Source organism: Alternaria conjuncta, assembly GCF_024043145.1.
Source record: "Alternaria conjuncta strain BMP 0040 chromosome Unknown scaffold_7, whole genome shotgun sequence".
Taxonomy (NCBI): Eukaryota; Fungi; Ascomycota; class Dothideomycetes; order Pleosporales; family Pleosporaceae; genus Alternaria; species Alternaria conjuncta.
This window is the reverse complement of record NW_026250096.1, coordinates 865,260-888,405: the sequence shown is the minus strand read 5'-3', so window position 1 is coordinate 888,405 and position 23,146 is coordinate 865,260. Positions and strand designations below refer to the sequence as shown.

General features: G+C 52.4%; 11 protein-coding genes across 11 annotated transcripts; 6 read left to right on the top strand and 5 right to left on the bottom strand.

The window, feature by feature from the left end:
- Positions 1-1,255: 1,255 nt before the first annotated feature.
- J4E85_005412 (uncharacterized protein) lies at positions 1,256-2,267 on the top strand (the record flags this gene model as incomplete). Its single annotated transcript, XM_051469658.1, has 3 exons — positions 1,256-1,267; positions 1,341-1,704; positions 1,756-2,267. The coding sequence occupies 3 exons, from the start codon at positions 1,256-1,258 to the stop codon at positions 2,265-2,267; spliced, it is 888 nt and encodes a 295-aa protein (XP_051326489.1).
- Positions 2,268-2,914: 647 nt separating this feature from the next.
- J4E85_005411 (uncharacterized protein) lies at positions 2,915-3,718 on the bottom strand (the record flags this gene model as incomplete). The annotated part of the gene is made up of 2 exons (XM_051469657.1): positions 2,915-3,456; positions 3,580-3,718. The coding sequence occupies 2 exons, from the start codon at positions 3,716-3,718 to the stop codon at positions 2,915-2,917; spliced, it is 681 nt and encodes a 226-aa protein (XP_051326488.1).
- A 1,051-nt stretch (positions 3,719-4,769) lies between these two features.
- J4E85_005410 (uncharacterized protein) lies at positions 4,770-6,149 on the bottom strand (the record flags this gene model as incomplete). The annotated part of the gene is made up of 7 exons (XM_051469656.1): positions 4,770-5,271; positions 5,317-5,580; positions 5,635-5,657; positions 5,707-5,777; positions 5,830-5,866; positions 5,916-5,941; positions 6,002-6,149. 7 exons carry the CDS (start codon positions 6,147-6,149, stop codon positions 4,770-4,772), a joined length of 1,071 nt encoding a protein of 356 aa, XP_051326487.1.
- Positions 6,150-7,265: 1,116 nt separating this feature from the next.
- ZEB1 (Zinc finger E-box-binding homeobox 1) lies at positions 7,266-9,000 on the top strand (the record flags this gene model as incomplete). Its single annotated transcript, XM_051469655.1, has 2 exons — positions 7,266-7,510; positions 7,560-9,000. The coding sequence occupies 2 exons, from the start codon at positions 7,266-7,268 to the stop codon at positions 8,998-9,000; spliced, it is 1,686 nt and encodes a 561-aa protein (XP_051326486.1).
- A 344-nt stretch (positions 9,001-9,344) lies between these two features.
- Positions 9,345-10,463, top strand: J4E85_005408 (uncharacterized protein; the record flags this gene model as incomplete). The annotated part of the gene is made up of 1 exon (XM_051469654.1): positions 9,345-10,463. The coding sequence occupies one exon, from the start codon at positions 9,345-9,347 to the stop codon at positions 10,461-10,463; it is 1,119 nt and encodes a 372-aa protein (XP_051326485.1).
- A 1,395-nt stretch (positions 10,464-11,858) lies between these two features.
- On the top strand, positions 11,859-12,638 carry J4E85_005407 (uncharacterized protein; the record flags this gene model as incomplete). Its single annotated transcript, XM_051469653.1, has 1 exon — positions 11,859-12,638. One exon carries the CDS (start codon positions 11,859-11,861, stop codon positions 12,636-12,638), a length of 780 nt encoding a protein of 259 aa, XP_051326484.1.
- A 920-nt stretch (positions 12,639-13,558) lies between these two features.
- J4E85_005406 (uncharacterized protein) lies at positions 13,559-14,433 on the bottom strand (the record flags this gene model as incomplete). The annotated part of the gene is made up of 2 exons (XM_051469652.1): positions 13,559-14,193; positions 14,247-14,433. 2 exons carry the CDS (start codon positions 14,431-14,433, stop codon positions 13,559-13,561), a joined length of 822 nt encoding a protein of 273 aa, XP_051326483.1.
- Positions 14,434-15,486: 1,053 nt separating this feature from the next.
- J4E85_005405 (uncharacterized protein) lies at positions 15,487-16,434 on the top strand (the record flags this gene model as incomplete). The annotated part of the gene is made up of 1 exon (XM_051469651.1): positions 15,487-16,434. One exon carries the CDS (start codon positions 15,487-15,489, stop codon positions 16,432-16,434), a length of 948 nt encoding a protein of 315 aa, XP_051326482.1.
- An 878-nt stretch (positions 16,435-17,312) lies between these two features.
- On the bottom strand, positions 17,313-18,629 carry J4E85_005404 (uncharacterized protein; the record flags this gene model as incomplete). The annotated part of the gene is made up of 1 exon (XM_051469650.1): positions 17,313-18,629. The coding sequence occupies one exon, from the start codon at positions 18,627-18,629 to the stop codon at positions 17,313-17,315; it is 1,317 nt and encodes a 438-aa protein (XP_051326481.1).
- Positions 18,630-19,260: 631 nt separating this feature from the next.
- J4E85_005403 (uncharacterized protein) lies at positions 19,261-20,716 on the top strand (the record flags this gene model as incomplete). Its single annotated transcript, XM_051469649.1, has 4 exons — positions 19,261-19,466; positions 19,522-19,765; positions 19,817-20,262; positions 20,311-20,716. The coding sequence occupies 4 exons, from the start codon at positions 19,261-19,263 to the stop codon at positions 20,714-20,716; spliced, it is 1,302 nt and encodes a 433-aa protein (XP_051326480.1).
- A 114-nt stretch (positions 20,717-20,830) lies between these two features.
- J4E85_005402 (uncharacterized protein) lies at positions 20,831-22,991 on the bottom strand (the record flags this gene model as incomplete). Its single annotated transcript, XM_051469648.1, has 2 exons — positions 20,831-22,393; positions 22,446-22,991. 2 exons carry the CDS (start codon positions 22,989-22,991, stop codon positions 20,831-20,833), a joined length of 2,109 nt encoding a protein of 702 aa, XP_051326479.1.
- Positions 22,992-23,146: the final 155 nt, after the last annotated feature.

The following is a 23,146-nucleotide window of genomic DNA, read 5'->3' as shown; positions in this document are numbered from 1 at the left end:
GTCAGAAGCATCAAAGGCCTAGAGCAAAGAGAGGGAGTGGAGTTCTCGCGAAAGAAGATAAACCTCCACGTCAAGGGTTATGTATGAGCCCGAACCACGTACTGTTCCATTGACGCAGCAGCGAGAAACAGCAGTCTAGCCTGACTTCACTGTCATCGTGTAAAGACGTGTGCATGTCCTGCTCAACGTCGCGATTCGGACCTGCTGCGATGGCGGTCAACTGTGTCCTTCCGAAGAGCCGCAGATTGCTCTATAGGCCGAGTCTGAGAAGCTCAGCTCGCACGATGACTGGTGACGTTTCTCTTGGCAATTGTATAGAGGATGCGACGATGAAAACTTGACGCGTCCTTCAGCCCCATGCCATGTATGTGATGCTCTCGAACGCGTTGCGTTCAAGGCCTTTCGCGAATCCAGCCGACGTGTCGCGCTTCCAAACGACGTCCATTAAGCACAGGCAGTGCTAGGAGGCTAGTCTTTGTACTGACGTATACAAGCTAACAGTGGTGCGACCGCTTCCTTCCGACGGGTATGCTCGGCGGATGTGAACAACGCGTACTTCGTATAGCGGTGCTTTTATGAAACGTGGTAGCCAATCGCATCTCGCGCGCGCTGAGAGATTGTCGTCGAGGAGCGTGATGACTGAACGGCCGAGATTCCGCGATCCCATCTCCTGCTGGCGCATCAATACGATACCAGTCATGTTCGCTACACCAGCGGTAGCTGTACCCATCGCAAGCGTCGGTGTCATCGGGATTTGTAATAGACATCACAAAAAGGAAGTACAGCTGCACGCTGTGCGACGCAGGTTGGGTGGTTGAGGAAGACAGACGGATCGCGTGCGCCGCATTGAAGCTAAACCATCGCTTAAGCAGGCCTCGGCTGATCGGCGGGATGCATGGCACGAGCTCAACCCTCACATGCCCTCGTCGACCGCATCGCAATGAAGCCATTCTGATATTTGACAAAAACCATCGACCATCTGTAACACCATCGCCACAAGGCTTGTCGGAGCGCCTGATGCGCTTCGGTAATCACTTGGCAGCTCGCCAACCCGAAGAAGCTGCCGCTCGCGTACGGTGTGCTATACTAATCAGAGTCGCCCTTGCCCGCCTCCTACTGTTTTGTAATCACCAGGTTACAATGGAAAAAGCTGGTTCCCTTAAAACAGCGCTATGGCATTGTCCTCTGCGGACAAGATGTACTCGGAGTTAATTTGCGTAGCTTCAGCGAGGGAGTCGTAAAGCCACCGGCTATGATGGTTTCGAAGGTTTGATTAGGCATTTTTTCTCCAGACTTCTCCTGGGCATGCTCACCCCACGCTTACTGACCTCTTTGCATAGCTAATTCCTCGCTACACTGTTGATGCCAACGGGCAGTGGAACCATATGCCTTCGCAGTTCCGACATACCATACCATCCGAGCGCTTCCCTGTCGAAAAGGGCCGATACGTGCTGTACATCAACTACGTCTGTCCCTGGGCACACCGAACCACCATCGTACACGCTTTGAAGGGGCTCGAGGATGTCATAGACTTGGTCGAGGTCGATGCAAGGGACGCATCACATGGCTGGTTCTTCTCTGGGCGTAGCGGGCCCAAGAAAGACCCCGTGTCTGGCGCGAGATGCCTGAAAGAGATCTATCTGAAGGCAGATCCAAGCTTCAACGGGAGAATCACCATCCCTTTGCTGTGGGATCAACGCCAGGGTAAATAAGTTTGAAGGTTGGAGAAATAGATTGTGGGTTAACATCGTTTAGGTACTGCCGTCAACAACGATAGCGCCGACATCATCCGCATCCTGTTCGACGCATTCGACCCTCTTCTTCCTCCGGAGCGTCGCGAAGTCAACAAGGGTGTGGCTGCCTTCAGACCCCCGCATATTCTGAAAGAGATGGATTGCCTTCTCTTATGGGTATTCGACACGATTAACAACGGCGTGTACAAGGTCGGCTTCGCGACATCGCAGGCATCCTATGATGAACATGTCCGCAAGCTCTTCCAGTCGCTGGATCGTCTGGAGGAGCATCTCTCACAACCCAAGCACTACCCCTACCTTTTTGGGCAACATATCACCGAGGCCGACGTTCGCTTATACACAACGCTCATCCGCTTCGACGTGGCGTACTATCCCTTCTTCAAATGCAACTTGAAGATGATACGGTTGGACTATCCGCGTCTTCACGCGTGGTTGAGACGCCTTTATTGGAGTGATGGGCCTGAAACAAATGGTGGCGCTTTCCGGACCACCACCCATTTCGATAGGGTATGAGGGGAGATCCGAAATGTCGCGGGATCATCGCTAACTTCATCAGATCAAAGAAGGATACGCATCTGTGACTGCCAGTAGAGGCGTTGTACCGATGTGCCCGATGCCTCCAATTATGCCCTTGTAACGACCGTATGTTTGTAATAGCGGCGCTTTTCCCACTTCCCCATTCAAATATCCAGCGCGGTATTCTGACTGCATCGACACGCCACGATTTACGTTTGTTCTGCAGCTTTCATCACTATTCCGGCCTGACCGAGATCTTTGCGCCTACATACCCATTATGCTATCTTTTCCAGCTTACACTGAACTATCCTCTGCCTTGCGCGAGATTCATCACCTGATTCAATCTGCCTGTCCGTAATGTTTGCGATGTCTCATTTTGCTGGCTTACACACGTCCAAAACCTGCCTCCGTGACAAGTACCCAGGCGCCTACGTTACAGCGAAAGTGCGAAAAAAGAAAGTGCATAAGCAGGCTTGAGGAATACGTGGAGATTTCTGTAAAGCATTCGCCTAGGCAGAATAACTGTGAGAACCTCGGCGCTATTGTATTATACTCCTCCCCGCAACATGAGAACCCCTTGTAGTTGGCTATGATCGAAGTCAGGAAAAGATTGAAGAGATTTTGATGCATTAACCTGGCTAGCCCTAGAGCCTAAACCAGTCAATGTCCCCAAGATCCACCTCTTCAACCTCCTTTGCTTTCCACATCCGTGCCCGCCTTGCCACCGCCTCTGGATGTTCCGGTGGCGCGACTTCGGGCCCCGATTCTGCCGGCCTCCAGCATCTTCCGGTCGGATGCTCATGAAATTTGCAGCGGTTGTTGAGCATGAAGTCGTCCCAGATATCGTAGTAGCGCACTCCTTTGGGGAATGTCTTTATCTGTTCGTGGACGTGGTGCAAAAATTGCTTGTTTGTTCTGGCCAAGATGGAGTTGAAGCATCCGGGATCCGTGCTCAGCGCGATATGAAAGGCGAGAAGGCGTTCCAGGTTGGAATTAGGCACGTTCTCCACCGCTTTGAAGACGCCATGAAACAAGCCTATATCAGAGCCTGTTTGCGCGTCGAAATTCTCAGCTAGTGCATCCATGATGGCGTCGCGAAAGTCGGCGCACCGCGCGCGGCTCATTTCAAGGCCGAATCGATAGGCGGCCAGCATCGTTTTGGTGTCAAGATTTCTTTCGGTATAACCTGGTTGTATTGTCGCAATCTTACCGGTTTCACACCAATGCTCGTATACAGATCTGACTGAGAGAGGCTGCAATAGTTGGCTTGCCGGGACTCGGATAACTGGGAAGTATCTTCCGGGCTCACGGTGTCGGTCGGGACCGCAATGTTCTATTGATTGTCTGTAGAACTCTTGTGTTTCTGCGTCCTCTTCTGGGAAGCAATCCCAGTAGCATTCTCGATCGACAATTATGGCGTTGTCTGACGGGGCTTTGATGTCGGCCATGGATGGGTGTGTGTTTGTGTATTGCATGTTGGGTAAAGAATTGAGTGAAGCCTTGTGAAGACTGGAGTGAGGTATATATATACATTCGGCAGTATATTATACTTGCGGTTTCTCTCATGGGTGAGAGTATCTTTTCGTCTGGGTCGTCGATGTTGCGGAAGTTGTAAGTGGCTCGTTTCGCTCTGCGTCATCGCAGTACCATGGGACATATACACTCGCATTCGCTATGATCTGTGCTCGGACTAGGTGGCGTACCCAATCAACTGCGTTATAGTAAGCGATAATTGTAGGATCCATGGATTGATTCGCTTGTTGCGGGTACGCTACCACTATCACTATTCAGCTCTTGTGTTAACGATACTTCTCTTTTCGAGAGGACCTAATTAGATAGGTACATATAGATTTCGGAAGTTGTAGTTAGCTTGTTGCGATAGGTTATTAGGGGAAAAGCTGTGTCCACTGTGCATGGATTCGTATACTTTTCGTGGGCACCTTATTAGGCATCTTAGAGAGCTTGCACATTTTGCGCTGCCTAGAACATTGTATGACGAGGAGGAGACGAGATCTGTTGGTTCAAACAGTGCTCATTTTAGCTCTGATAGCATGAGCATGAGCATGTATAGCATGAATACTGATGGTGGACCATACGTTTTGGAGAGCGCACAGTCCTCGGAGTTCTCCCAAAAGCCTACCACGCCCACGAACTTCCACCACGCACCGATGAAGTCAGCAGCTGTAAATTCTGCAAGGTTCCCCGTACCTCAAGGTTACGATACTTCTCGTTAGAAACCATCTCTTTGCATCTGGGTCCTATGGAATGCGGAGAGTTTGGTTGGCTCGTTGTCTCTGAATCATTGCAGTACTAGTCCTGTGATATCAACTTCCATTGAGGATGCCTTGGAATTCTCGTTTCTGTTAGCCGCTGCTCTGTCATCCGAGTGACAAATCGCATCCAATAAGACAGAATCGTAATGATACATGGAGTACAGGCTTCCCCTGGGAAGATCATCAATGCGGTAGTATGATATTGAACCAAATGCGAAGACAGTGACTAATTATTTGGCCCGCTCAAATCTTCCCGAACACGAGAAGAAACAGTCACCTCGGTTCTCTTTGTTATAGCAGCGACATCGCTCATTATGAATTCCTCGCTTTCTCTCTCAAAAGGCCCAGACACATGCGTCGCTTGATGGACACCGCTCCCAAGTGGGATAGAACCTTGCCTGGTACTGCGTCTCGACCTTAGGGCGTACAAAGATTTTGATCTTGTTGCCGAGTTCCCATATGAGCTCTTTTGTGTCTTCTCAACGAATGACTTGAAGAGGGGTGCCAGTGTCGGTACCGACGCGACGATGATACCCAAGTTGTTCTCAACAGTCGACCACATAATGAGACTGCTAGAGTCGAGATAGTTGGCGAGGTTTCGGACAGTTCGGATGCGTAGGACCTGGATGATCGTGATGAACGTGCCTAGGGCCAGGAGGCACAGCAGGGCGACTTTCTTGCGCTTTTGGATGTGGCTCTTGAGGAGGACGGGGAAGGGTAGGAACATGCTGTCGAAGTAAGCTTTTGCCGGCGTTTGAAAAAGAGGTACTTACACTACTATGTCGAAGACGATGGTCAAAGATGCCATGCTGGTGTAGAAGGGCACGGCTGGCAGGCACTGGCCCCAGGTGATGGAAGGGTCCCATTGTTTCGCAGCCGGCTGGCAGAGGTTCGTTTGCACGACCAGGAAGCAGAGGTGAAAGAGTATGCATGCGACTATTACGGTGATGGTAGCGTTGCGCGACGCGCCCTTTGGCATGATACGTAGATAGGTCAACAGCAGACTAAGTTTGAAGCCCAGTATACTGGTGATGTAGCTATTGCGAATGTCAGAGAGGCGTATCGTGGTCGTGTCGCAATTATCGTCTTACAATGGTGCACCCATGTACTGTATCTAGTCCGGTCAGGATTGGAATGTGTTCACTTGTGCGGGCAAGACTTACAAGTCCAAAGTTGAAGAGATTTTCATCGGGCATATCCTTCAAATGCTTGAGTCCGAGTCCCCATTTGGTTTCTGGTATCGCACCATCAGTCTCGATATCACAGCACTTGTGCAGCCAACGTACGGATGATTGTTACGACAGCGAAGCCACAAGATGCTATCTGCGCGACTGTCAGTCCCATAACTACAGGAGGGACCCGAATTGCTTACCCAAGTCACAACTAGTATCCAGTCATCTAGCGATGATAGATGCGTTAGCTATGTGTCGAGGAAAAGCTGGGTGCCATGTTACTCACCGGCTCCAATGGCTTTGGTTATGCATCCGCGCACATAGAAACGAAGGGTCAGAACCAACAGTGACACTGCTGTGAACACGATTGCGATTGCGGTAATTTGCGGCCCCTCGTTGGCGATATCATCGGGAGTGTTGTAGGTCCAGCCCATCGTACTGGCTTGCTCACGGCGGTTTCGTTCAGAATAGGGATTGAGTTGTACTTTGCTCAGGTTAAAAACCGAATAGGCCTGAAGCCTACGTTAGGACGGCAATGCGCAAATAAGAGGACGTAGCGTCAATATAGGTCTTAGGGTGTTTAGCTCTCTCTTGATTGAGGTGGTAGACTTTTCGCCTTTGGGAGAGAACACATCAGAATACTAGGCATTGCGATTCAGCGTCTACACATTTCCGACCGTTCCCAGCGTATTGGCAGTCCAAGAGGACGAAACCGCGTAGGATTCAGCGCGGCCCTTACCCGGTCTATCATAACCCCGTCAGGAAAGCGTGCCTTGATCGATAGCAAAGGAGACTCTCATACGAGGTGAAACCTGTAAATATTCCCAGTATTGTCCGAAGTTATAGTAGCCTAACAGCTAACGCACATGGTTGCAATGCAGCCCAAGTGTTGGCCGACAGAAAAGACCTTCTTCTTAAAGCTAGACCAAATAATACCAAGGTATATTGGTAACGGTAACGGGAAACGGCTTCGGCACTGCTCGGTGAGATATCTCCTAATTTTAAGGGTCTAGAAAGACGATATGGGACGATTGCATCTCGCCTGGAGAGCCGCCGACCCGCCCTCGCGGTGGACGTGCTCGGCTGCATCGGAGGTTTCTCAATGCAGCAAAGCCGTGCGCGATCCCTGTTGATAGATGCCGAAGGTCCAGTGCAAGCCCCAGCTTCCAATTGATGGCAAAGTCGCCGTCCCGCACCAGCACGGCGACTTCGACGACACGACAGCTATCCATCGATTGCTTGTTCATGATGAGGCGCGCTCTCCTTCAACAACCTGTGGTCCTCTGCATATCGCTGTCAGAGGTCTTTTTCGCGTAGACTCAGATCCAAGGCAATCGGCGCCACGGCCACAAAACGGGGTCGCGGTATCACCCCGGGACGGTCCACCCCACCGGACACTAGATTTGTAGTCCCACAACTGCTCTAGCTTGCTCGCCACTGTCAAGCGCGGCGCATGCAGGGAGCCTGAATTTCTGTTTATATTAATCCGTACGTCTGGGAGATTGACATTTTCCAGGTCGCAGAACTTTATCTTTTTCTATGCCCTGGAAATGCGTTCCTACATCCCAGTCCTCGCGCTTCTTGGCGTCGTTTCTGCTAACCCAACCCCCAATCAATGCAAATCGTTCCCAGGAGACAAGTCATGGCCTTCGCAAGCAGAGTGGAACAACTTGAACAAGACAGTAGGCGGACGTCTAGTGGCAACCGTACCACTCGGAGCTCCCTGCCACGTTCCGACTTTCGACGACGCGACTTGTGAAAGTCTGAAGAAGGATTGGCAGTTTGAGAAGATTCAGTATGTTCCAAACATGTGCTTTGAAGACGTCGCTCTAACGTTGAGTCAGTTATGAATCGTCTTCATCTGTAATGGCACCTTTCTTTGCCAACCAGAGCTGCGATCCCTTCCAGCCTCGAGACCGCCCATGTGAGCTCGGGAATTACGTCCGTTACGCTGTGGATGCGTCCGGGCCTGCAGACGTCCAGCGAGCGATCGCGTTTGCTGCCTCCAAGAACATTCGTCTCGTCATCCGCAACACGGGCCATGATTATCTCGGTCGTTCCACAGGCGCGGGCTCACTAGCGGTGTGGACACACCATCTCAAGGAAATCACCCATGTTTCGACGTTCATGGGTTCAGAATACAATGGCCCGGCTTTTAAGATTGGTGCCGGCGTTCAAGGTTTCGAACTAATGGCTGCTTCCCGAGACAAAGGCTTGGTCGTGGTTGGAGGCGAATGCCCTACTGTTGGCATCGCTGGCGGTTACACACAGGGTGGTGGACATTCGGCTATTAGTACTAGCTTCGGCCTCGCTGCCGACAACGTACTGAATTGGGAAGTCGTAACAGCAAGCGGGAAGCTTGTCAATGCGAATGTGAAGGAAAACGCGGATCTGTACTGGGCTCTCAACGGCGGCGGTGGCAGCACCTACGGCGTTGTGGTTGGGATGACTGTCAAAGCGCACAAGGAAGCTGTTTTCGGCGGCGCTTCACTGTCGTTCTTCACCACGGACAACGACCAGGACGTGTTCTATGATGCTATCCAAGCTTTCCACGAGGAGCTGCCTGCCATGGTAGATGCCGGAGCAATGGTGGTCCATTACTTCACGTCTTCATTTTTCATGATCTCCCCGCTTAACGCCTACAACAAGACGGAAGCCGAAGTCAAGGCCATGCTTGCGCCTTTCGTCGCTAGGCTGGACTCGAAAGGCGTCAAGTACACCGCTGAATACAGCGAATTCGACACGTACTATGAGCACTACGACAAGTACTTCGGCCCCCTTCCTCTCGGCAACATCCAGGTCGGCATCGCCCAGTACGGTACTCGCTTGATCCCACGAAGTGTTGTGGGCAACATCTCCGAAACCTGGAAGGCTGTCGTAGAGAAGGGAGTGACCTGGATCGGAGTCGGAACAGATGTGAAGGCGTTTGGTTCGGAGAAAACAACGTCAGTCCACCCGGCGTGGCGCAAGGCAATCGTGCACGCGACCTTGACACTTCCATGGAACTTCACAGCTCCGTGGTCAGAGGCTTTCGCATCCCAAGACAAGATGACGAACGAGATTATTCCTCTTGTTGAGGCTGCAACACCTGGTAGCGGATCGTACGTGAACGAGGCCGATTTCCGTCAACCGAATTTCCAGGATACGTTCTGGGGTCAGAACTACGCCAGGCTGTTGACGATCAAGAAGAAATGGGATCCTTCAAGTCTATTCTACGCCACTGTCGGCGTTGGCAGCGAAGCCTGGACTGTTCGAACTGACGGCCGCATGTGCCGCGCCTTCTAGCTAGTTCCTGTCCTGTGTTAATATGAAAGCCTGCACACAAATTGCGTTGTCCATCTGATACTAACCTTTGACTGATGAGCAGGTCATCATCGACCTCGCGTGTGGAACGACCATCGTCGGCTCATGCCTTGCATCACGATGGATCGAATGATTCAACAGCCGTTACGATAGAAGTCGTATCCAGAACGCCGGTAGTACGCGATGTGCAATTGAAAACATGGCAAGGTCGTCGCGCGTCCTGAACGCGTCCAATTCAGGTTCTCGAGTGGGGAAGCTAGCGTCAATGACGTACGCCAGGGGATACCCTGCAGCCGCCACAATTCTGAGAAAACCAACTAACAATCATGCCTCCGAAAAAGTTGAACAAAGATGGGGGCAAGAAAGATGAAGAGAGCAAAGAATCTAACAAGCCCGCCGTGTCCGAAGAAGAGGTGCGGCAAGAATCTGGGAAAGCCGCCAATGCTGCCCTCGCCGCGCAAAAGAAAGCCAAAGAATTGAAAGATGCAGCAGCTGCCGCCAGCGACCCAGACGAACGGGAAAGGCTGACAGAAGAAGCTACAAATGCACACATAGAGGCTGAGTCATTTGGAAAGACCGCAAAATATCTTCGTTCGGGCGCTTTTCAGGGCATGGCAATGGGCACAGGCCTTGGTGTCGCGCCCGGTGCCACTTTAGGCGCAATCACCGGGACTTTGGTTGGCGGCATCTCTTCAACTCTGCTTGGTGGGATAGGAGCTGGAGTAGGTGGAGCGACAGGTGCGCTTCACGGCCCATGGGTGAACATGGGCAAAGTAGCAGGGAAGGGGATGAAGAAACTCACAAGTTTCCTCCCACAATGGGCAGCGAGCGAAGAGCAGAAGAAGACGCTGGAAAAGATGATGGGACAAGCTAACGAAGAAGAGATGCCCGGGACTGAAGAGCTTGAGAAGTTCAAGAGTGAGGGAGGTGGAGGTCAGATTGACGAGGGTTGGATGGAGAGTGCGAAGGGCATGATGCCAGATCAGAAAGAGGTGTCAGGCGCTGCGAAGGCTGGTGCGCAAGCTACGGGCGGCGATTCGGACTCGAAGCCCAGTGCGAATCAGTCTGAAGAGCCACCGAGCGGAGATTCAGCACAAAAGAGCGACGCTCAAGGTCGCAAGAAGCCACGGAAGCTGAATGCGAAGCAAGATGATAGCGAACCACAATCAGTCGAGACAGACAGCATACGTAATGATGCTGGTGGAGCATCTAACGCAAGCGAAAAACCCGATACACAAAACGCGGATTCGCAGAATGACCGGGAAAAGGAACTCGACCAACGAGAAAGTGATCTTGATCGACGACAGGCAGAACTAGACGAGAGAGAAAAGGCCCTGGCTCAGCGTGAGAAAGAACTGGATTCAAAGCCTGACGGTGATGCCACGGAGTCTACTTCAGCGCCGAAACCCAAAGGTCAACCGCGCAAGCTCGCAAGTAGATCGTAGATCTTTAGGGTACGCTAGACAAAGGTCCGAGCTCTGAGTCATCCTATCTACCGTATGGCATTTTGGGATTTGATTGGTCGCTGCTATGACTGGGTTGCTAGGGTCATAGTGATGTTAGCAAGTTGACGATTAGTCGGCACAGGTCGCTTCAACCACGGGCGTCAGTATGCGAGAACCAGAGTCTTTCGATTACACACAGCTACAATATCTGCATCAAACCTTTCTTGCATCTTTTGCATTCGAACACCTCTCATTTTTGCTTCCAAACACCCTCAAGCTTTTTCGAGCTATATACAACAACAATGTCGCGCCTGCCCTCTCCCGGTCCCGATGCCTTCAGGTTTCTCGACCTTCCAGCCGAACTCCGGGTGATGGTATACGAGCACATCCCGAACGAAGTCTTCCGCCACGAATGCCGAGAGATCTTTGCTACAAAAAAGCCCGGGTTGTCTCTTCAGATCGCTCAAGTGGGAATCGCCCTCCTTAGTACGTGTCGGCAAATACACATGGAGGCCATCGAGATCATAAAGAGAAAACAAGCACTCGCAGCCTCAATACCCATTCACATTGCGATGACAAGATGGGACGAGCGCATTCTCAAGATCTTATACATCTTTTACCGGAAAATATACATCGCACGCTATAATTTGATCGGATCAACGTCGATTTATGCGAAACTCAGCTTACCTGATAACAAACCTCTCTTGTCTGCCTTCAGAAGAATGATACGAGCGCTTCCAAATATTGAGTTTGTTCTTGATTTCCCGGATGTGGACTTGTATGCCGCAGACCTGCTGTCAGAAATAGCATGCTACGGTTGTTTCAACTTCCGCACTACCGTCCGTGTACCGCCTGGTTTAATTTCAACGACAGTGTTCAATCATTTCCAAGGCATCCGAGGCCTGGTTGTCATATGGGATGAATGAAAAGACTGACTCATTGATGGGGGGTATCGTGGAAGAGTACTAGTTGCACGCTTGGGTTAACGGGTCGGAGAAGTTGCAATTCATTTGGAAATTGCTAGTCTACCTGCAGGCTTTGGTATGCTTCACAGCTCATAGCATTCGCCTCGTTGCCTCGTATCAAGAGCTTGTATCTTAATACTCGGCCTCGTGTATTCCTGGTCCCAGTCGGTGGACGATCGCGACTGCACCGTGCGAGCATCGCTGCTACCTTCTCACCTTCTGGCCACAACAACACCCCGACCCTCGTTTCCACTCTTACTTTGCGGAAGCTGCATGCTGCCATGGTTGCTTATAAGATATCACGCGCCCACCACTTCTACTCTTACTACGCCACACCATTCTTCCGGCGCCGCAACTCTTACGGTCAAACATCCGATAGCAGGCAGCATCCGATCACTCACCTCAAGGCTGCTAGTCTCGCATCGCAATCATGTTCTTGACGTCTACTCTCCTCCTATTACTTCTACCTACCTCACTCCTCGCCAAAACTATACCTCGAGCCGACGACGTCAAGATCCACACCAAACCTACCAAATGCCTCCAGTACGTCGGCTTCAGCAGCGAAACGATCACGTTCAAAGACCTGTATGAGAACAACACGTTCGACTACGCCATCGTCACCAAATATACGACCTATTACCCCGCCATACTGAGCAACGCCTTAGTATCCAAGTACTTCGAGCTTTCCGTACTGAGCAAAGATCAATTATGCGGTTGGACAAAAGCTGCCTCCGTGCATAGCTCGCTGGGGCTGGACTTCAACAACCACCGCGGCGACATCTACTGGAAGCACAGCGCTGCCAGCCAGACGGCTCAAAACTTATACCCCGAGAATGCAATTCGCGCCATCCAAGATATACTCGAGTACAATCCACCCGCCGGCGACGTCTACATGTTCAGCACCATCATCCTCGCATGGACCACGAGTCTCTTCGGCTACATCCTCCTCATGCTGCTGCTCATGGCCTGCATCAGAAAAGCTGATCGAACCACGAACACGCCAAAGGATAACGAGGTTGATGAGGGCATCGAGCTCGAATCCATCAAAGCACCTGATACAGATAGCCTAGCGGGAACCGAATCCGCAGCGGCGGGGCCATTCGAGGACGTCAAATGGGAATATCCTAGCCCTCAGCGTTCTACCGATACGAAACGGGCCGAACCGCTTCCTATGTACTCGCTTTGGGGATCTCGTCATGCGGTGGCTTGATACAGGGCTGCACTGAGGTGCCGTAATAATGGCGCGGTTGATTCGCCTTGTGGTTTTTGGTTCCTCGTCCCCAATTTCTTGTGTCGTCGCGTTTGCTGTACCTTGGATTCACTTTTTATTCGCATGACGCCAGGTAGATACCTGTTCCATTGTGTCTGAGCATCCTGAACGCTTTGGTTGTTGTCAAGCGCACGTCGACTCAGCCCGTTCTCCCGATTCCATCCTCCTTTACCGTCTATAGCATGCGCTTTTGCTTTTTTACATAGCCCCCAATGCAAGCCACATCACCTGAAACCCGTCCGTTAGCCACTGCTGTGCGGACCATCGGAGAACGATATGCACAGCGCCTGATCATAGCATCGCCCCGCTGTCGTGAATCCGGTTCTCCAACTAATCCAGCCTTTTGCTTTACGCCCGGCTTAAACTGCGGTCGAGTTGAAGTGATACAGTGCATACTCGACCCAAGCTCAAACACATGTGGTGGGGCTTGGATCGATATAATTTCCGCTTATGCGGTCACTGTTACACAGAAAGACATTGGGGGCTAGAGGCGTTCCCGGACGTTGAGAACGGACCGGTGAGCAATGCGTTACCCGGTAAGGCGGCCAAGCAAGTCGTGGAAGTTCTGTTGTACGTCACCAAGAGGGCGGAAATAAGCGCAGTGTTACGGTACACCAGCTGCTGACAGTCTAGTAACGTTGGTAAGGCTGTTCGCCGATGTCAAGTCGCTGGCATGGAATGTAGATGATGTATTTAATATGTTAGACGAGAAGACGTAACGTCATGAGAATTATGCTACAAGAAAGGCAATGACGATGAACTACGATCACTGACAATAAGTGAAAAGGCACATTAGAAGTAGATTGATGCCTTCACTCCGTATACTCAACTATATACCGCCCTCATGAAGATCCTCAGAGTTACATCTCGTACCTCGCCGGCGCTGCCCCATCGGTCGGCGGTTTATGTGCGTGCTGTGGATCCAACTCCACTAAGCTCTCCGGTGGTGCCTCGTTCAGAGGAGGAGCGTAGTAACCGGAGTTGTTGTTGAATGCATGAGGATTAGGCCCGTTCTTGTACTGTTCAGCGATCTGTGTGCCAGGCATCGGTGACGGGGTGACGTCTTTCTTTCTGTGACGACGGAATAGGAGGAAACCAACGACAAGGCCGATTATGAGTGCGACAGGTATTCCAACGCCGATACCAATTTTGGCGGATGTGGGAAAGCTGTTCTCGCGCGGTGCCGCGCTGGATATTGGTACGGGTGCGGGTGTGGATGGTGGTGTTGTCGTTGGTGTGCTAGTAGGTGTCGAGTTTGCAGTGGCGGAGGATGGGGAACTCGCGGTAGATGCTGAGCTCAGTGAGGTGGAAGGCAAAAGCGACGAGGACGATCTTGTTGTCGATTCGGATTTGTCTTCAAGATAGAAATACCGGCTGAAGTCTGCTGGTACCGTTGCGCCCTCTCGGTAGAGCGCCAATTGGAACAGGTTGGACAATTTGAGGTTGATCTCAGGCCTGATAATCCATTCTTGGTTGGTCCTGTTTACTACACTCTCTATCATATATTGTTAGCCCGTGGTTTCCTAACTTTTGAAAGGCTTGCTATACGTAAAATGTATTCTACGTTCTTAATCGACACGCCAGTCTCCGGATCTGCTTGCCACAGAATAATAGAGACTGCAGTACCGGCCGGTGCCTCTGTCCAATATACCGTAATCTTCTCGCCTATAGTGTAATTGAGCGCATTGCTGATGTCCAGTGCGGTATCAAGCGATGGCGGGAGGATAAATTCCATGGGCGCTGGGACATGGACAAAGGTCCAACTATAGTAGCCCAAGATCCGACTAGAGCACGACCAAAAGAAGAACACGTCTGTTGGAAGATGAAAAGATGGTAGAAAGAACTTCGGGTCTGAAAACGTCTGTAAGCTTCAAGCGAGTGAAGAACAGGCTACCCAGAACGAGGTAAGCACCTAAGGTTGAAGCAGGCGAAGTGTCGGAGCGGTACCTCAAGCAGTCGACGAGAGTCTGAGATTGCGCCTGTGCAGTGACGCCTGAGGCTTACGAAATGACAGTCACGACGGCAGCCTGGAAGTGCTGGGCGATTAGAGTGGTCTGTGGCGTGGTGCGCTTTTCCCATACCAAGACGAGCCTGTCATGGCTAGAAGCGTGGCGCTGGAGGTCATCGGTCTGCGCACGAGAACTCCTGTTGATCAGCGTTGGAACTGTTATCTCGTGCATGCGGCTGAGCTTGGGATGTGCCTCTCAAACCACGTGTCACGGACGATGATTGTTACCTGTCGTTGGTACCGATCGTTCACTGGTCTTCATCGCCATCCCTCATGAATCATTACCCTAGAGGGTTTACAATCGGGCTGAGACATATCATACCCTTTCCATCATTGGATGACAGGACACAACCTCACCAGCCGTCTGGGGCCAAGACCTGTCGTGGCCTTAAGTATCTGCATGTATACGCACCGCGGGGCGTAAGGCTGCGGATCCCCGAAATGAGCAACGGATCTTGGTAGCCAGTGAAACCTCCGTCTTTGGTTGAGGAATGCGGATTCTTTGTTGCGCACGTGGCTGAATATGCTGTACTACCTCTTTGACACCGAAGGTTTTCGTGGGGTCCATGGCATTGGGTCATCCGCGCCATTTATTTCCGGAACTGTCAAGGATTGTCTAAGACAAAGCCTAGATTTTCGTTGGTGTCTAGACTGCAAAGACTCAAATGTCAGCGGTCGTGATTCAGCCTCATGAAGATCGATGTGGATGATGAAGCATCTACATCCGCTCTGCTTAGACACATTACAGCAAGCTTTCGTTCGGCGTTCTGCTCATTCAGTATGTTAGCAAGGCTGCAATTCAAGTTTGTCAGCTATCAGTCGCTCTTTGCCTTGTGCGTCCTTCTTATCATATACCAAATCTACACCATTCGCTCAGCCGCCCACGATGAAATCGCCCTGCCCATCGAGGAAGCCGTCCAAGCACCTAAGTATGAAGGCATACCGAGGGTAATATGGTACAAGCTGGGTCCTCGTGGCCTCTCGGAAGAAGCCCGAAACTGGACCGATAGCTGCATCACGTCCAACCCAGAGTATGAAGCGCACTTCATGACGGACGAAAGTAGCGACGAATATGTTCGAACCGCGTTTGCATCGAGGCCAGATATCGTCAACAACTACCTTGCGCTTCCAGTACCTATATGGAAGGCAGACCTGCTTCGCTACTTGTTGCTCTGGGATCAAGGTGGCATCTGGTTCGATCTCGACGTCTCCTGTGAGAACATACCCATCGACGACTGGATTCCACCGGAATACAAAGCGAACACAAGTCTGGTTGTGGGTTGGGAGTTCGACCATGGCTGGCCGGACAATTACTTGCACCAGATGGAGATATGGGCTATCATGGCAAAGCCCCGGTCACCGCATCTGATGCAGGCGATAAATGACGTCTTGGAAGAGCTGGCTAAGAAGACCGCTGAACACGGCGTAGCTGTCGAAGACACTACCATGGAGATGATGGGAGATGTAGTCGACTTCACAGGCCCAAGGCGTCTGACGTATGCGGTATACAAGAGTCTGGGTGCCATGGTGAACCGCAACCTGGCGGGAAGTGACGTCGAGAAGCTTCTGCACCCCAAGCTAGTCGGAGATGTGCTGTTCATGCCCGGCCGCTCTTTTGCACCGATGACGAACAGATACAGCGCCGAAGAGGAAGCTGTACTATCACCACAGTTAGTGACGCATCATTACGCTGGAACGTGGAAGAACAGCCACGGCGGCGAGCGTTGAACGGGCAATTCGAATCATACTCCAGACTCGCGTCGGTCTGTTGTCGGCTCAGGCCAGGTGTTGTGTCCGCCAACGCTATCAACGACGGTCGCTAATAGGCAACGATCCGTAACATCGATGCGCGTGTGAGGAGGGCGCAGGAGCTTCATCAAAGGTCGATGCCGCAGCCCTGGTTTCCAGCCCCCCGGGCCAGCGCTAAGGTTGAGGGATCTTACGATCTAGCGCGAGCTAGCATGAATGCAGCTAGGCCAGAACCTCATGCGTGTTGCTCTACCTGGGTATCACTACGATACTCACTGTCTTCATTGTGAACTGGTTATGAAGAATGTAATGTGATTTCATGGGATTAGCTACAGTAGCATCAAAATCAGTTCAGAAATACAATCTCCCAGAAACCCACCTTCGTGACCCCTCGCTCAAAAAATCCGATTGCTGCCACGAAATTGTCCCGCATCTCCATCCACTGCGTAATGAGAGCGGGCTGACAGTAGAGCTCGATTTTCTTCACTTCCTCCAGCTTGGAAAGGTCGTGCAAGGCACCAAGCCAGTCGCAACACTCTTTGTGAAGATTTCTGGAGATTCCTGCGTCTTGGTCTGAAGCGTCAATATTGGAACCTATTTGGAGCCTGATAACGGCATTGGCGATGAAGCCTCTCTGCGAGCGTGTTGCACGTAAATCGGACGGAGTATCATACTGGCGGGCTTGGGTAGGAACTTGCGAGCTTTGTCCAGCCATGATAGGTTGATGTGATGAAGGTTCGGTGAGACCCTGAAGAAGGGGTGATGTAGGTATTTATGTATAGCCGGTATGATTGCTGTCTTTACCAGCTGATATGACCACCGCAGTCTGAAGCCATGTGATGTTTGTTGTAGCACATTCAGGGCTCCTGATCACCGAACGGATAGTTGAACTTGAGGAGAGCATTCAGTCCACCGACCCAGTGGTCCTCAGCCATGTCTTCCTTGCCACTTGTGCCACGCACGATGCTAGGAACACCACCTTCCCAGCCTCGCGCGTCTCGTTTGACCTCTTCCCCACCTATGCGGACTTCCATGCCCGTGCCCAGTTTCTCTGTAATGGTATTTCCGTCGATGCTGACCTCGACTTCGCGACCACGATTCTTCTTGCCTAGCCGCAGTGTGATTGGCGTCTGAGCTGGCAGCACCAGTGGTCTGAAGGAAAGCGATCGAGGGCAGATAGGCGTGAGGCATATGGACGGTACGAGGGGGTGTACGATGCTTCCTCCAGAGGACAACGAGTATGCCGTGGATCCAGTAGGCGAGCTGATGATCATGCCATCAGCGACTGCCTCGGTCAGAAACCGGTTGTTGATGTAGACGTCGATGATCTTGAGGTGCGGGCTGGAGCCACGGTGAAGCGTGACCTCATTAAGCGCGTACGTGTCGCCCTCGCCTTCGATGCCACTGATCCTCTTTCCATCAGGGCCGAAGACGCCCACCTTCAGCCTGTTGCGCAACAAGATGCGCGCCGTTCTGTTGCTTCCCATAGCCTTGCCGCGTATGTCGGCGTAGCTCAGTGGCTTGTCCAGAGGATCATCGGGCGACGTAGGTGGGGTGGGTGGAATCGTCCCATGCGAGTCGGAGAGGGTAGCGTACGTGTCTGGCGCGCCGCTCATGTACACCTCCCGAAACGCTCTCTTGTATTCCCTGAACTTGAACTCGCCCAAGAAGCCGATGGTGCCCATGGCGAAGCTCAGTACAGGAGGGACATTCTCTGCATGGCTGAACAGGCTACTAGCCCTCAGCAGCGTGCCGTCGCCTCCAAGCGTGCACACCAAGTCGGTTTTATCCGAAAGGTACTGCGGTGCGCCTTGGCTCTGCTTGTATGTGTATACAGGGAACGCAAGCTGCTCGTGAAGCTCTTGGGCAGTCTCGGGATCGAAGATGACGTTTATCGACGGGTAGGTGGAGCGTATGTGGGACGTAAATTCTATCACGGACTCTGTGATGTTTGGTGTGCGCTTCTTCTTGGTGACAAGGATGTTGCGCGGTGGGGACGGCCATTGCAGGCTCAGTAGGGTATTCGAGGGCGACTGTATGTACGACGGCGTGGTGCGCGAGGGGAGCTCTGAAATCTGCCTTATCTCAAGACGTCGCGAAGACGAAGCGAAACTACGTGCCTGGGCCGGCAGAGCCAGGAGGCGCCATGGCAAGACGCGATGGGGTACGAACATGTTTAGAGGGTAGGAGGCTAGGGCCAAAATGCTAGGCGAAGCTGTGCGCAGAGCTTGGAGGGGTGAGTGGGCGCCATATGAGCGGGTGATGACGAGTCGAACCGTGGTAGGATGGCGCCTGGTGGCATCGCATGCCAGACAGCGGGGAGTGAATGCTAAGGCGCGGAGATAGTCCAGGCGCAGCGACTAAAGTCCATAATCACATGCAGCGGTGGGACATTTGAAGAGGTGAAAGTTGCGAGTGAACGCGTCCGGATATGACTAGCGCCCGCTCCAGGCCAGCTAACGGGTGGGGTGAACCGCCGTGCTGTCATCACGCTCGAGGGAAAGCTGCGGATCGGCAGCACCAAGTTCCAGCGCCTGGAGACACGATGCGCGAAAGCTGCGGCCTGATTACTCCCTCTGCTCCTCTACACCACCCTCGCATGCCCTTTCACCCCCAGACGCCCAATGCAGACGGCAGCGCGCTGTCCCACTCTCCCCCGCCGCATGCCTGGGCCGTATCCGTAGTTCCCTCGTCCGCCTGAGCATCCGCCCACGCCCGCCTGCGTGCACGCGCACTCACACTCTCTCTATCGTATTCCTCAGACGTGCCTACACACTCCCCATGCTTGCCCACACCACGAGCATCATGTCCACCACAGACATCCGGCAGCGCAAGCCGCCCGCATCGGTGCCCGTCATCGAGAAGCTGAAGGCGCAGCGCACCAAGACACCCTCCGCGCCAAACCTCCCCGATCCAACCCAACATCCAGCCGGCAAGGTCAAACATGGGCCTGTCGTGCAGTTTCTGCGCATGTGTCTTTTTGCAGCGTACTTCAACGGCAGCATCATAGCGTTCGTATACACTCAAGGCTAATACCACCCATAGGATACTAACGTCATGTCTCAGCATCGCCATCACCCAATACATCGGCCTGCCGCTATACTTCTACAGCAAGGACCTCTTCTACGCGTGGATGGCCATGACCAAGCAGCACTTCAGCATGACCGTCACCACCATGACGTACTGGTGGGCGCCCGTCACCATGCGCGTCAGTGGAGACGAGAGCATAAGAGGACAGATGAGGAAGAAGGAGGATGGACTGCTCGAATGCGACTTTCCAGAAAGGCTGGTATTCGTCTCGAACCACCAGGTACGGTTATCCAGGCAACATGCTGCAGAACAATGAGCTGACACCTACTAGATCTACACTGACTGGGTCTACCTCTGGTGGATGGCATACAGCGCGTCCATGCACGGCCACCTCTACATCATCCTCAAGGAGTCGCTCAAATACATCCCAATCCTCGGCTGGGGCATGAGGCTCTTCGGCTTCATCTTCCTATCCCGCAAGTGGTCCACGGACAAGGAGCGCTTCCAACATAGGCTGAGGAAGCTGAGCAGAAGTCACGATGGCCCACTGTCTGGCTCCAAGGGTCTCGACCCCATGTGGCTTCTCATCTTTCCCGAAGGCACGAATCTTAGCAAGAACGGTCGCGCTTCGAGCAAGAAATGGGCAGAAAAGAACCAGATTGAGGATCTAAGACATGCACTGCTGCCGCGAAGCACAGGGCTTTCCTTTTGTCTACAAGAGCTGCAGGGCTCTGTTGACTACCTCTACGACTGCACAATGGCGTACGAGGGTGTTCCGTAAGTCTAGCCTACCGTCCAGATTCTTCAGATACTAACACACAACAGCGCCGGCCAATACGGCCAAGACCTCTTCACCCTCTATAGTACCTACTTCCAAGGACGCCCCCCAAAGTCCGTAAACCTGTTTTGGCGCCGCTTCGCCGTCGCCGACATTCCCCTTCACGACGACAAGCTCTTCAGCGACTGGCTCCTTGCCCGATGGCGTGAAAAGGACGATCTGCTCCAATACTTCCTCGAAAACCAGCGTTTCCCAGCCGACGAGGGCGAGACACCCAATGTCAACGGCGGGCCACCGCTCAAAGGCGCTGGCTGGATCGAAACAGACGTCCGACCGAAGCTGTGGTACGAGTGGCTACAAATCCTCGTCCCGAGCGCCGCGCTTGCGCTCGTGGTGAATGTATTCCTTAAGATTGCGAATATCGTAACGAAATTGACGGGAGCAAAGTCATGAAATCAGGAAACTCCTCAATTGGGGGCAAACATGTTGTTTCGCAGTGTCTGGCGCGTGGTCGTTTGTGTTATGTAGATCGGCTTTGATACCCTATATTCATCTCTTCTCTGTCCGTCAAATGAGGGTGTACCTCGTGGTACTCACGTAATCCTTCTTTGGGCCCTTGACATCGTATCGCACTTCCCACCACATGTCCTCCCTATCCCCGTTGACAATACCTGGTCCGAATGTCCAACTAGCCGTATACAAGTCCTCGGCACAAAGATGCGTTTCCTTGTTCGTGGCTTTCACCTCCTTTCCACTCGTCTCTAAATTACCCATGTCTACGAAGGACCCCCCGACTCCTTCCCCGTTTCTCCCCACGCCATCCTTGATATCCGCGCGCGGCATCTTTTCATCGTCGAAGAAACGGACGGCGATGTAGTCGCCTGCTTTCTCGCCTGTGCTTTCTGATGTCGACGTTTCGAGTTGGTACACGTATTTCCTGCGTGCGTTGAACTTGAGACCCGTGTCTGTTGCAAATTCGCCTTCTTCGGAATAGAGCAGAGTTGGTGGAAAGGAGGTTGGTAGGTCGCAGGACGTGAACGTCGCTGTTCCTGTCACTGTGCCCGAGGGATGCGTTGGCAGGGTAGAGCGGAGTTGACGCGTGAAGCTCCATGGTTTGTCGGGGGAGTTGCGTAGGTTTTCAAAGATGGAGGTAGGCAGCGAAGGAGAGCTGGGCTTCGACTTTTCGGTCTCGGAAGAGTCGTCTGTTTGTGGTTCTTGTGGTAGGGGTCTTGTTTCTCGGATTGGTATTGAGGTGGTGATGCCAGTGTCCGTGCCGTTACTCTTGGTTTGCAAGGAAGCTTTTGGGTCTTGGCTTTCTAGCAGGATGGCATTGACGCTTTGGAGCGTGCTTCTACTTGGGTTTAGCGCGGGGTTGCTTGTTGTTATCCAACTGAGCCTTTGCTTGATGAAGGCTTTTCCGATGGCACTTGTCTCCTTTGGTGCACTGGTGTCTATCGCTCCCTCCTCGTTTGTGTAGAGACATAGTATTGCTAAGGCGGTGCCGACGGATAGATCCTTGCCTGTTGGGCAGCACACGAGAATCTTTCCGGTGGTTGGTTCTGACAGGGACGAGAAGAAATATAGAATTCGGGGCAGTTGAGTGCGGAGGTCGCGTGAGCCAAGTTTGCCGGTTTGGCATTTGAGGTGCAAGTAGTGATTGACTCCGCCGTCCTTTAGCATCGAAGGGGCGAAGGGCTCCGGTGTGCAACTAATCACAACGTCGAATCCGTCGAGCTTCATCTGGTCACTAGGAGAGATGTACAGTTTTGACGTTGGCTTGATCAGACTTGCGCTCGCGCTGCTACGCCCGTCTTCGTTGAGCAATCTTTCGATCAGAGCTGGTGCATCTTCCTCGCTCGTCTTCATCAACACGTCTTTGTTCTTCCAGAAGACTGCCGGCGTAAGTCCATGAGACCATGCTTCATGGTCATCGGCAGCACCCTGAATATACCCGCTTTCCGATGCTTCGGCACCGCGTACTCGTCGCGATGCTGTGCAGAGCACGATCGGGTGAAAGTCGGGGAAAGAAGGCGGACTGTCCGGAAGAGATGATTGCTGTGTTACCCAGATTGGTCGGAAGGGCTTCTTCAGCTTACTGCGAAGGTCCACGATGTTAGGTTTGCAGATATCCTTGACTCGATATCAGTGAATATGTTCGGAAATGCCTAGATGAGACACGCACCAGAAATTGTTGCACAAATCCGTCTATCCTCTTCTCTATTTGCGCATGCTCGCTTTCTCCCACAGCTTGTGGCGGCGTGAACAGCCGCATCTCGTCTTTCCCAGGTGTGCCGAATACAGCTCTATTGATCACACAGCACCATGTCGGAATGGTTTTGCTCAGCGCGTCCGGCATACTCTTGCCCCTCCTCGTGCTATCCACAACCACGGCACCACCAAATCTTTCCACCACATCCAGCAGTTGCAGATTTAGTCTTCTCAGACTGAAGCTCCATTCGCCCATGTGACCGTCCGTGCTCTTGAAGTAGACAGATCCAGACTTTTGGGTTGGCGGAATGTACCAGCTTCCACAACGTTCATTGGCTATGAGGGGTAGATCGTAGGCAGATGCGACTGAACTGACAAAGACACTGTCGGAGATGATTGAATTAAGGCGGTTGTGCGTTGATAGTGTTGAGCGGCGCAGGGAAGAGAGGGTGCTGGATAGATTTGGTGTGTTGAAAAGGTGCGGAAACAGAATGTCGGTTTCTTTCAAAGGTTGAGACATTGTAGTCGTGGGCTCTACCAGTCTTCCAGGCGTAAAGTTGATGGTGTCTGCGCGGGTGGAAATAGAACGACCATTCACATTTGCATACCCCGCACCATCGCGTACGAAAAAAGGAAAGAAACGTTTTGGAAGGGTCTCAGACAGAGGGGAAAAGG